Raw genomic sequence first — 12,419 nt, forward strand, 5'->3', positions numbered from 1 at the left:
AACGCGCAAAGGGTGTTCGACAGATGAGCTTAGCTGACGATCCTCCCAGTGAACGCGCCCTGGGCGTGTATTGGTTAGTAGACAGTGACTCGTTGGGGTTTAATATCAAGCTGAAAGATCAACAACCTACAAGAAGAGGGATTCTCTCGACGGTCAGCTCAGTGTACGATCCATTGGGCATTGCTTCTCCATTTGTTCTTACCGCCAAGTCACTTCTTCAGGATTTATGCAAGCGTGGAATAGGTTGGGACGACATGATATGTGGAAAGGACTTACAGAAGTGGAATGACTGGCTGACACAGCTTCCAGAGTTGGAAAAGCTAACAGTAGACAGATGTTACAAGCCTGTTGACTTCGGAAAGATTGTATCATGCCAGCTCCACTGGAAAGATTCACTGTACATTTCTGTTCGGGAAAGCCAGAGTAGCCCCTCTGAAAGCTATAACGATACCTCGAATGGAACTTACTGCAGCTACTAGAGCTGTGAGACTGTGCAAGATAATTTCGGAGGAACTGAACTATCACATTGATAAGACGTTCTATTGGACGGACAGTATGTCCGTGTTGAGGTACATTGCGAACGAGAACATTCGGTTTCATACCTTCGTAGCAAATCGCCTGGCCATTATACATGAAGCCACCAGTGTAGATCAGTGGAAGTACGTGAATACTAAGTTGAATCCGGCAGATGTTGCTTCAAGAGGAGTGACAGTGACAAACTTCCTCAAGAATCGTCAGTGGTTGAATGGCCCAGACTATCTGTGGAAGCCGGAACAGGAATGGCCTCGAGTTGAAGGAGACACGGCCATCCTAGAAGGTGATGTAGAGGTAAAAAGGCCTGTGAACACTGCAGTGATTACACGATTGGACGATCCACTAGAGAGGCTGATCGACAACTGCTCTAGCTGGACAAAGCTCAAAAGAGTAACAGGATGGTTGCTAACAGCTAGTGACAACATGCGGAAAAAGACACAGAAGTCTACGTTCCTGACTACTGATGTGTTGCATAGGGCAGAGAGGATTCTGATTCGCTATGTTCAGCGTAGACACTTTGAAGGGGAGATTGGACAACTACGGACCACTCAGGAACAGACACCAACGCTGAAAAGATCATCAAAGTTGTACAAGCTAGACCCCTTTGTGAAGGACGGTTTGTTGCGCGTAGGAGGTCGCTTAGAAAGAGCTGATCTCCCATATGAAGCAAAGCACCCTATTGTGTTACCCAAGGACTCCGCAGTCTCTAAATTGATAATAGAGGACATACATAGGTCAGTTGGACATTTGGGTAAGAACACCATCCTGGCAGTTCTTAGACAGAAATATTGGATGCTGGGCGCCAGTGTAATGATCAAAGGACTGGTTTCGCGTTGTGTGACGTGTCGAAAGTATCAAGCTCCACGTGTTGAACAGAAAATGGCAGGTTTGCCTAAGGAAAGACTCATTCCCGATGAAGCGCCCTTCACAAGGGTAGGAATGGACTTCTTCGGACCATTCGAGATTAAGCGTGGTAGGAGCTCTCTGAAGAGGTATGGAGTGATCTTTACCTGTTTAACGGTTCGAGCCATCCATCTTGAAGTGGCGTTTTCGATGGATACAGATTCTTGTGTGGATGCTATTCGGCGGTTCATTGCGCGCCGAGGTCGACCGAAATTTATCAGATCAGACAATGGGACGAATCTTGTTGGGGCAGAGAGAGAGTTGCGCGAAGAGATTCAAAGGTGGAACTTTGACCAGGTCCACCGATTCATGTCGCAGAGAAACATACAGTGGGAATTCAATCCTCCAGCCGCCTCGCACTTTGGAGGAGTCTGGGAGAGACTCATTCGTTCAGTGAGGAAGGTATTGTACTCGCTGATGCACGAACAGGTGATTCGATTGGATGATGAGGGTCTCCATACACTGTTTTGTGAGGTGGAAGCCATACTGAACGGGCGTCCTCTCACCGAGGTATCCGACAGTGTTAATGACCTTGAGGTGCTTACACCCAATCATCTCCTGTTGCTAGGCCCCGGTGAATATTTGCCTCCAGGAACCTTCCGCAAGACTGACAATTACACAAGAAGGCGGTGGCGTCAAGTGCAGCACTTGGCGGACACATTTTGGAGTCGTTGGATCAAAGAGTATTTGCCTTTACTTCAATCCAGACAGAAATGGGTGAAGCCCATTCAGAATTTGAAAGTTGGAGACATAGTTCTAGTGGTGGATAGTTCCCCAAGAAACTCGTGGAATTTAGGTCGAATCATTGAAGTCACAAAGGACAAAGATAACTTTGTTAGGGTCGTTAAAGTGAAAACTGCCTCATCAGTGCTGGTGCGTCCAGTCGCCAAGTTGTGTCTTATCCTAGAGGCGGAAATGGACAATGTAGGGGGATAGAACCCATCTGATCAGTCATTGAGAAATGTTTGTCCTGATGATTGTGGAGTAATTGTGATTTGTTAGATCCCAATTAAGGGGCCGGTATGTAACAGCCAAACATTGCAGGACAGGAGGGAACTATTGTTTTATTGCTCTTTTGTTTCTTGCGGCTGATAAGTGAGCGCGGAAGCGACATATTGAATTTCGATAAGATGTGTAGACCTTTCGTTGTCACGATATTTCTCCTTTAAGATACTTTTGGTCAAACAATTCGTTTATAATGTAATGGCGTTCTTATATGTCGACGTTCTTTATTTCTTTTACTACGCCATTACATTATAAACGAATTGACCTGCAGTAACACTATGAGTTTGATGGAAGAAGACATAGTGACCGGAGATAAAATGGATGACAGGGAGGATCAGATGAGAAAGAGCACAGACGGTGAAACCCGAGAATGTGCAGCACCCATAGGGGGAGACCCGGAACACCAGGATCCAGATGAGAGAACAGATTCCGTGGAAAGCGCTGGTGAGGGTATGGGCGACCAACCGAAACAAATGACCTCGGACGACATTGAAATTGAGAAACCCGAAGCGACCGTTCGAACGAGGATAAATACTGAGAAAGGACGAGCATACGAACTAGATAGAGCGTATAAGGAAGTGAATGCAGAGTTCAGAAAGGTGAAACGTCTCTCGGAACGTGTTCTGGACTTAATTGCCCAGAATGCTTCTTTTCATGAAATCAAAGAAAATCACAGTGAATGGATGACAAGATTTGAAAGTTATTTGCATTCGCATGACTTTTATATCGACAAACTTACAACAGAGGAAGCTCTCGTATACGAAGACGTGTTCGAAGGAAGAGACATCTATCTGACGAACTTCAAGACGTCTATTGATAAGTACTTCACAGGAAGACCAGATTCACGTGCGCAAAGTATGACGGGGAAACGTGACACTGTAGAGAAGCAGGAACAGACTGAAGGAGGAGCAAAAGAAGGCAGAGCTTGAGACGAGAAGGTTAGCCCTGCAGAAGAAGAAACAGCTCGAACTTGCTAAGCTGTCACTCAAACTGGAGGAAGAGGACTTAAAGCTTAGTACAGCTATTGCTGTGGCAGATGCCAGGACCAGGGTGTTAGATAGATTTGAACAGTGTGACTCAGAATTGGGACTTGACAGTTTGGTGAAGGGTGTGCCAGGAATTAATCCTGAAGCACAGGTGTTTGAACCAGCTAATGGTGAACGGTTTGCTCATGATGTTAGTGCTGTTAAGGCCAATGTGCATTCTGAAGTACGTGAGAGAGTGTGTGAGTCAGAGAATGTGCATGCTATGCATGATTTGCCTACTACTGTTAACAATGTAATACCCACAGGTCTGGTACAGCATTCGTTGGTTGCCAATGATGTTAGAGGTGACAGGGTAGATATGTCACAGTCAGGTATGTCGGCAGTACATGTAAGTACAGACAAGTCGGGAGTCGAAGGTAGTGTGCATGATCAGTCAGCTCGTGAAAATCTGCACTTTGAAAAGCATAAGGCTGTAAGTAATGCTCCATTTGGTATGAAAGTCGTTACAGGTACGTCTAGCACTTCAGAGGAAGCCATTCAGTCTGTAGTTCGCCACCTCCGTAAGCCTGTTCCAGACATTAGGAAGTTCGGTGGCAATTCCATGGAGTATAGGAAATTCGTGCGTCAATTTCACGCCAAGATTGTAGTAAATACAGACGACGAAGACGAGAAAATGAATTATTTGGAGCAATTCACGTATGGAGAAGCCTACAGAGTGGTGTCAGGTTTCAGTCATCTAAGAGGAGAACAAGCCTATGCAGCTGCCACCAGACAATTAGAGGAACGATATGGTGACGATGAGGTGATTGCTACTGCCTTTATCAAGAAGGCACTAGACTGGCCGACTCTGCGAGCAGGCGACAACAAATCGCTAGACGAATTCGCTTTATTCTTAGTGGAGTGTGAGAATGCTGCAGAGAGCATGGGATCATGTTGATTCGACTAAAAACGAAACTAGGGCAGTAGATTAAAGGGCACCGACGGCAATTACACAAAAGGGCAAGGCAGGTGACTGCCGTCGGTCGGGTTGGATTTTCAGGGGCAGTACGGCAATTGATAGGGGCACCGACGGCAATTGCCGTCGGTGCCGTCGGTTAATTCGAGCCCTGCACAGACGGCAGCAGTTCGGATTTCAGGCTTTCCAGCAGTCCTTGACAACATTTTAGGGCTAATTTTAGGGAGAAATTAAGGTTTTTTAGGGCTATTTTAGGAATTTTTAGGGATGAATCGAAACATTTTAGGAATAAAATAAGTCACTTACCTTTCATAAACATCAACGTGTTAACTTACAGATACAGTTCTATGTGGTATGTGTCCAGTCTACCAGCTATTCCTATCCTCCAAGTCCTCATGTTTCATGCAAATTAGGCATGTCTTGTACATACCTTGTACTGAAGCTTAGGAATCACTGGTAGACTGAGAGTCACAATACTTACTCTGTATAAAGATAACTAGAAAACATCCATTAGCAGGGTCTCCAACCCTGTGAACTCTAAATGCGGAATGTTCCCGCGGTGATCAGTAACTAGTGGCGTATTCAGAAATTGATAAGAGGGCGAAATGTACCTTGGCTGCCGCAGGCAGGCCCGCGTGCCGTACATGCCAGTGCTAGAGGGGTCTGGGGGCATGCCCCCCCAGAAAATTTTGAAATATTTAAGCCATTTTCCTGCAATTGAGGCATACTGTGGGCCATATTCTCATGTCTGATAACACTATCTCAACCCTAGACTCAACCCTACAACCCTTGTCTAATTAGCAGACAAACTACGCGACACCTTGCAGACAGCGCCTGTCTGACTAGGCTGTTCCATTTACCGTAGACATGCCAGATACAAAATGCCTAAAAAAAAACAATGTGTCCAAGCGAAAAATGCGAACAATCAGTGCAAATTCTGTACAATGCAACTGAAATGATGAATATAACCTTGCCGCTGCAGAATGCGGAAATTTAGCCTAGAAATGGTAATGATTCTGCAGAATGAGGAATGGTTGGAGACCCTGCATTACACATAATTACAAACCAAAAGTTCATCATCTCATCACCAAAAACTCACATTTTTTTAGGAATTTGAATGCAATTTTAGCCCTTTTTTAGGAATTGCATACATTTTTAAAGTTTTTTTAGGAATTTCAAGGCGAGCTCAAAATTTTAGGAATTTTTAGGAATTTTAGGACCGCTGGAAAGCCTGGGATTTGGATAAAGTCTAATACAAGAGCTTCGGGAGAAAGACACTGAAAACTTTTAGAAGGTTAATTCACACGTTTTAACTGAGCCAATTTTGACAAGCCAGATGAGACGGGATACTAGAGAAGCGTTGCCGAAAAGAGATGTTGATCCGAAGCGCTTAAGCGCAGATCTTGCGCGGGAACGTCCTACGACAGTATGCAGCGCTGGCAGCTATGGATCCGTGCGCCGAATGAATTGGCCGGCGCACGGATACATAGCTGCCAGCGAACAGTCCGCAATTTAGAGACATAGTTCTAGTGGTGGATAGTTCCCCAAGAAACTCGTGGAATTTAGGTCGAATCATTGAAGTCACAAAGGACAAAGATAACTTTGTTAGGGTCGTTAAAGTGAAAACTGCCTCATCAGTGCTGGTGCGTCCAGTCGCCAAGTTGTGTCTTATCCTAGAGGCGGAAATGGACAATGTAGGGGAATAGAACTCATCTGATCAGTCATTGAGAAATGTTTGTCCTGATGATTGTGGAGTAATTGTGATTTGTTAGATCCCAATTAAGGGGCCGGTATGTAATAGCCAAACATTGCATTAGATGTGGACAGGAGAAAACTATTGTTTTATTGCTCTTTTGTTTCTTGCGGCTGATAAGTGAGCGCGGGAAGCGGACATATTGAATTTCGATAAGATGTGTAGACCTTTCGTTGTCACGATATTTCTCCTTTAAGATACTTTTGGTCAAACAATTCGTTTATAATGTAATGGCGTTCTTATATGTCGACGTTCTTTATTTCTTTTACTACGCCATTACAGTTGGAATGATGGACTGTAGTTTGCAGAGGTTATCACACCGTCGAGTCGGCAGAATGTCATTTCGTTCTGGCCAACTGAACCGGTTGGTTCCATGAGGATGCATGTACTTGATGGTCACATGAGTTGGAGTAATTGGTAGCATCACTACTCCAATGTATAAATCCTCATCGTATATAGCTGCCACATACTCTCCCACTTGATAATTTGCAGTGATCATGTTTTCAGATGAACCTGCCGATTCTGCAGTCCCTGATGAAGCTGCCTGTGGTGAAACTGGGGATCTCTCTGATGTCACTTCTGTTCCTTGTTTGTTCTTTTTTGCTGTTGCTTTTATTTTATTTTGTTCCATTTTCCTTTTCTGTGAGTGCTTTTTTCTCTTTTGTTACTTCTCGATTCTTCTGCAGCTGCTCTTTCTTACTTTGTGCCAGTTGTTTTTTCTCTTTTATTTCTGCTTTCCTTTTCTGTTTTTCTTTTTCTTCTGTTTGTAGCCTGACAACCACTTCATCTTCTGTTAGGAATTCCCCAAATGATCTTCTCACAGCTTTGCCCCTTTTTTAGAATTACCTGGTGTTTGTCTTTTCTGAAGCGAGTTTAGAACAGCAAACTTCATTGCTCGCTTTGAAACATCAGACCTAAGTTATAATTTGGATCTAACTGAAATAACCCTTATTATTATCATGTGAACTATAGAGATCCGGTGAAATTATTCAATCATACGTCACAATAAAATTTGCAACCAATTTTAAATGAACTTTAATCTAGTTGATCAAACCTGAATAACAAAATATAAGAAATACATTGATTAATATATGTGGTAAGCTTCTAATAGCTAATACTTACTCACACACACAAAATATATAGCTGTATGAAGTTCTAATATTGAGGTTTGATAAATGAGGCTGAAATAGAGTTTGGTGTTAAAGATGGTACTGGGCGTTTTTACCCCGAGGCCCTTGATTTTGCCCGGGGTAAAAACGCCCACTCAAAAAAATATTATTAAGCAAATATTAAAATTGATTTTAATATTTTAATCACAGCTAACTTTCACAGTTAATAACTTTTGAACACAGGAGTCCAACGGACTGGACTGTCCCTGCCCTCAAAAAGAGGGAGTCTGAGGTTCAAAATTTAAGATATTAACATTAACGCATGTGCTTATTTTTAAGATTCATGCGGTTGCACGCCTGTCAAATTTTCTTTGGACATTAGCTGAAAAAATACGGTAATTCCACGAGGCCGTGCTCCGGAACGAACTAGTTAGTATGGCAGAATTTTCAGGGAGTCACACGGACTCCTGCATATGTCAAATCAGGGAGTCCGACAGTAAATCAGGGAGTATTTGACTCCGGACTCCAGTTAATTTTGCACCCTGTTTATAATTATGTAATTAACCCTTGTTAATATATATCAACTAAAGCAGTGGTACCCAACCTTTTGGACTCCCCGTACCCCTAATTTTTTTTACGTGATCTCCTGGTAGCCCTTCGCCCACCATAAGCAAAATGAAGAACCAACACTGATGTATTGTCATGAATATTTTGACATCATGTTTATGTTTTATTAATGCAGTCGCACAGCAAATTTTTCCAAGCAAGCGCACTGTGCACTAAACGACAGTTCAATGAGAATACTGCTGCTGCATGGCAGAAACTAACTTTTTGAACCGCGGTTCAGTTTTTGACAGACTGACTCTCATGTCTCTGCGGATGTCAAGGCGGTTACGGGCTTTTGTCTTGATTGTAATTACCATCGCTGAAAAGCCTGCTTCACACAGGTAGCTGGTTACAAATGTAACTAGAACGGAAATAGCTTCACGAGCCATAGCCGGGTAGGCCTCGCGTATCTGCTGACTGCACCAAAATTCAGTTACTGACGTTGTTTCTAGGAGGCGCTTCAGTGGCTGTTTAGGAATAATGTCGATGATGTCCTCTTTGAACACATTCTGATCATCAATAGAGGAGTCCAAATCGCAGAGGAACGGATTTCGGATCCAGTTTCGGACAGCAGATTTCTCTTCGACGGGATCTTGAAAATATCCATCGAATGAATTGGCCAGACTTTCAAGGTGGCTACTGATTGATGAGGATACAGAATCTGATAGCTGTCCATCGTCCATTTCCTCCAAACAGCTGTAGTTTTTGTTTGAAGCTCGCTATCTTCTCTTGCGCGTCGATAAGTGTAACTTGACGGCCTTAAAGCGAAGTATTGAGCTCATTGAGCAATGTTAATACGTCAGACATATAGGCCAGTGAGGTAATAAAGTCATTATCGCTTAATTTTTCATGCAGCATATTACCTTTGTCGCGCAAAAACAATTCAATGTATTTTCAAAGTTCGTATACTCTTGTGAAGACACGTCCCCGGGATAACCATCGCACCTCGGTGTGATAGAGCAGAACTTCGTGCTCGCTCCCCATCTCTTTGCAAAGGGCTAGGAATAGTCTGTGGTTCGAAGCTCGACTACGTATGAAATTCACAACCGAGACTACGTTCGTCATAATGTCCTTGAAATCCTGTGGTAGACTTGGATGCAAGGGCATGGCGGTGTAAGACACAGTGGGTAACGGTTATGTCCGGTACCAACCATTTGACCAACGCACAAATCCCGACTTATTGCCAAGCATCGCTGGCGCATCGCCAGTGCACATAGATCCCAGCTTATCCATTGGAATATTGTGCTTGTCCATGAATCTGGTAACCAGATCCAGAACATCCGTTGCTTTTGTGGTGGTGACGAGGGGTTCTCGAAAAAGAATTCTTCCTTTATGTCACATTCATGCATATATCGCACAAATACTAGCAACTGGCTACATTGAGCGCAGTCTGTAGACTCGTCCAATTGCATACTTATTTTGTACGAACTGGCTTTGATTTCTGAAACCACCTGGTCGAGTATGTCGTTCGCTATGTCATCGATGCGGCGTTTGATGACATTATCCGACAGTGGGATGGTTTCAAGAGCTTTGCGATGCTGCTCGCCGCACATGAGTTGGACCATTTCCAGGGCGCATGGCTTGATCAGTGTTTCCCCGATTGTGTGAGGTTTTTTCACTCGAAACGAAAAGACGCTTTAAGGGCCGGCTTTTGGGTTGGCACGAACCTGTGGCCCGTCGTTAGCTTACCGGCAGTCGCGAATCTTGCCTTCTTCTGACGAAACTGATCAGCCGAATCATTGACGCGAAGAGGGTGGTCGGTCTGGAGATGCGACTTCATTCCTGTCGGCTTCATATAATCATTACAAAATGTTTTTCCACACAAGAAACATTGTGGCTTCTCAACACCATCACTGCCAGTTACACATGTAAATCCTAGCTTGACATAATCATCATTGTATTTACGCTTTTTAGGCGGCATTGTGCTCCAAACTGAATGATAATCCGAGAGCGCTCAGTATTCAATCAGACCACTTAGATTGGTCCGTATCGAAGATAGGAAGACGCTTACCACATCCTCCGTGCGGTTCAATGAGGTTTCATATTATAACCAGTGACTGTTAACAGTTTCACTTTAGTTTTAGTTTTAGTTTTAGTTTAGCGGTGCCGAGCGAGGTTCGGCTGCTACTGCCCTGACGCACAGAGGGGTAACCCTACCGCGCTCCTGCTGCGGGGATGTATGTTTACTGCTGCGCTGGTACATGTAGGGTTCCTCCCCCTCCTCCCTCTGGCCCATGCTGCGTGGGCCCTGCTGCTGCTGCACTGGCACATTTAGGGTCCCTCCCCCTCCTCCCCGCGGCCCGTGCTGCTGCGTGGGCCTCGCTGCTGCTGCTGCGCTGGCACGCGGAGGGTACCACTCTGTCGCTTGCTTGCCTGGACCGAAAACCATGATTTGTTGGCACTGTCGATAGAGATGCCTGAATCACCCGCTGATTATTCTATAGCACTACTTTTTTTTAATTGTCTAAGAGGCTTCACAGGTACCCCCTGTGGTGTTCGCTGGTACCCCCAGGGGGTAGTAGTACCCCCGGTTGGGAACCAGGGAACTAAAGAATAATAAAAAATAAAACCGTTTTAAAATAAAATAATTTTAAGTGATTAGGCTAAACCTTTGACGGTCATTTTTTTAAACTTTATTTTTCTCATTCTTTTCAACAGCACCTATGTACCCTTAAAATATGTTAATGAATTTAATTCTTTTTATTATTAATATTTATATACATTGTACTTATTATAAATATATTCCACTTAATAATTCATAGATCTTGTCATTTTTTACTAGCAGTGAAAACAAGTCAAGTGGGCGTTTTTACCCACGTTACCTTGTTTCGATGTATTTGTCACTAGAAACAGGTTTTACTTAATATAATGTCAATATAATTGTAATTTGTCATGTATTTGCATTCATTGTATCCCCCGAACGAAGTTCGCGCCGCCGCCGTAGAGATTTCCTTGTGAACGCTCTACCAGCTGCAGTTCTTCTCGGATCATCTTCATATATTCGAATGAAGGTGCGTTATCGTAAAGCGAAGACACCTATCGTTTTTTGCGTGTGCGGCGGAGTCATCGTTGCCATGATGGTACAACATTTTTGTCGAAATATTCTAGGAACCTGTATACTTCTGCACTTTTTACCCGATTGTCATGAAAAATTTTGTTCATATTTGTGTATTAAAATTTTGGGTGTATTAAAAAATTAGAAAATCTTTAAAATTTAAATTAATAATTTTGTATTAAAAATCTTTGTATTTAAATTTATATTAATTTTTATTGATTCGTCATCAAAGGTAACATATATACATTATATGATATTAGAAACATCGTTTATATCGCCCTGATGTGCAAATTCCATGACAATCGGGTAATAAACAGCACAAGTTACATGTTACTACAATATTTCCACAAAAATGTTGATTTACCATGGCCACTCTCGAAATAGACTGCCGCGCCCACACCGAAAATTTTTATTGATTGGCGCTTTTTCTGCTTTATCCATATAGCACTTCAGTGGGGCCAAAATTCTTTAAGTTTGACATGCGCGATTGATCCGTGGTAAAAACTGTGGCTCCTCACCAGGTCACTGGTGGACCTTTGGACTTCACGCCTTTAGTCATTATTTCTCTTCCTTTCTCTTAGGACGGGATCAGCACCTTATATTGACCTAGTACGCGACCAAACTTGGTATGCATTACAGCATCTTGGGGAGAAGGTCGCTGGTCGCATACCAAACCAGCAGCTGCCCTTGACCTTCTAGTGTTTTGACCCTTCACCGTCGACTTGGACGATTTCCTCTTCGCGCCGTCCTAGTGGTAACCAGTATTCCATATACTTGCCCACATCTGAGGCTCACACAGTTGCTGTAACAAACCTTTGTGTCTTTTGTTTGACTTAGTTTAAGCGTTTACCTGGGCCTTTACTACGTCCTTACAGAGATATATCTATTCATATCTAGATCACGGGGGATACATGATAGTTGGCGACAACTGCTCTTTTTTTCGTTTTCTATGTGGTTAATCTATCTTGGTTTCTTCGTTACGAAATAGTTTGCCTAGCGATCATTTGATTTCGTTAAGAGAGAAATTATTACAGGTTTGCTAGAGTACATTAATAGAATTACATATTATTTAATGTGGCCCGATACCTAAGTGTTGCCATCAATAGAGTATTCCTCACTCATTGTAGAACTTTTATTATGTGAACCAGGTCATTCTGAAGAATCTGCGTGCTGCCAGGTTGTCGACGGCAATATCAACATGTATGTCTTCTCTCTTTAAGTACCTAATTAGAATCCTTTGATTGTTTCTGGTTGATTTGAACAGAAGAGACATGTTAAGTTATATATTCATTATGAGCATCAATGAGATTCACACGTCTACTTATAAATGACCAAAATATTACACTTTAGCTTAATTGTATTAGGGGCGTTGTGTCGAAGGTAGACCGTGCAAACTCAGTCTCACGAGTGTTGGAAATAGCGCTATTCCCCATTCCATTAGACATGTTCGTAAATTTTTGAGCAGGTTCTTGCGTGATTTTGTGCTGGATTCTACGCATAGTAAACCACATAG

General features: G+C 43.1%; 1 protein-coding gene across 1 annotated transcript in view; it reads right to left on the reverse strand.

Annotated features, from left to right (window-relative positions):
- Positions 1 to 12,036, reverse strand: part of LOC106810928 (protein timeless homolog) — a gene marked incomplete at its 3' end in the record, with an annotated part of 24,703 nt that extends 12,667 nt beyond the window's left edge. Inside the window, 1 exon segment of the mRNA XM_014814411.1 lies at positions 11,993 to 12,036. Coding sequence (XP_014669897.1) covers positions 11,993 to 12,006 — 14 coding nt within the window.
- Positions 12,037 to 12,419: the final 383 nt, after the last annotated feature.

The sequence above is a fragment of the Priapulus caudatus genome, unplaced genomic scaffold (genome assembly GCF_000485595.1).
Source record: "Priapulus caudatus unplaced genomic scaffold, Priapulus_caudatus-5.0.1 Scaffold487, whole genome shotgun sequence".
Lineage (NCBI taxonomy): Eukaryota > Metazoa > Priapulida > Priapulimorpha > Priapulimorphida > Priapulidae > Priapulus > Priapulus caudatus.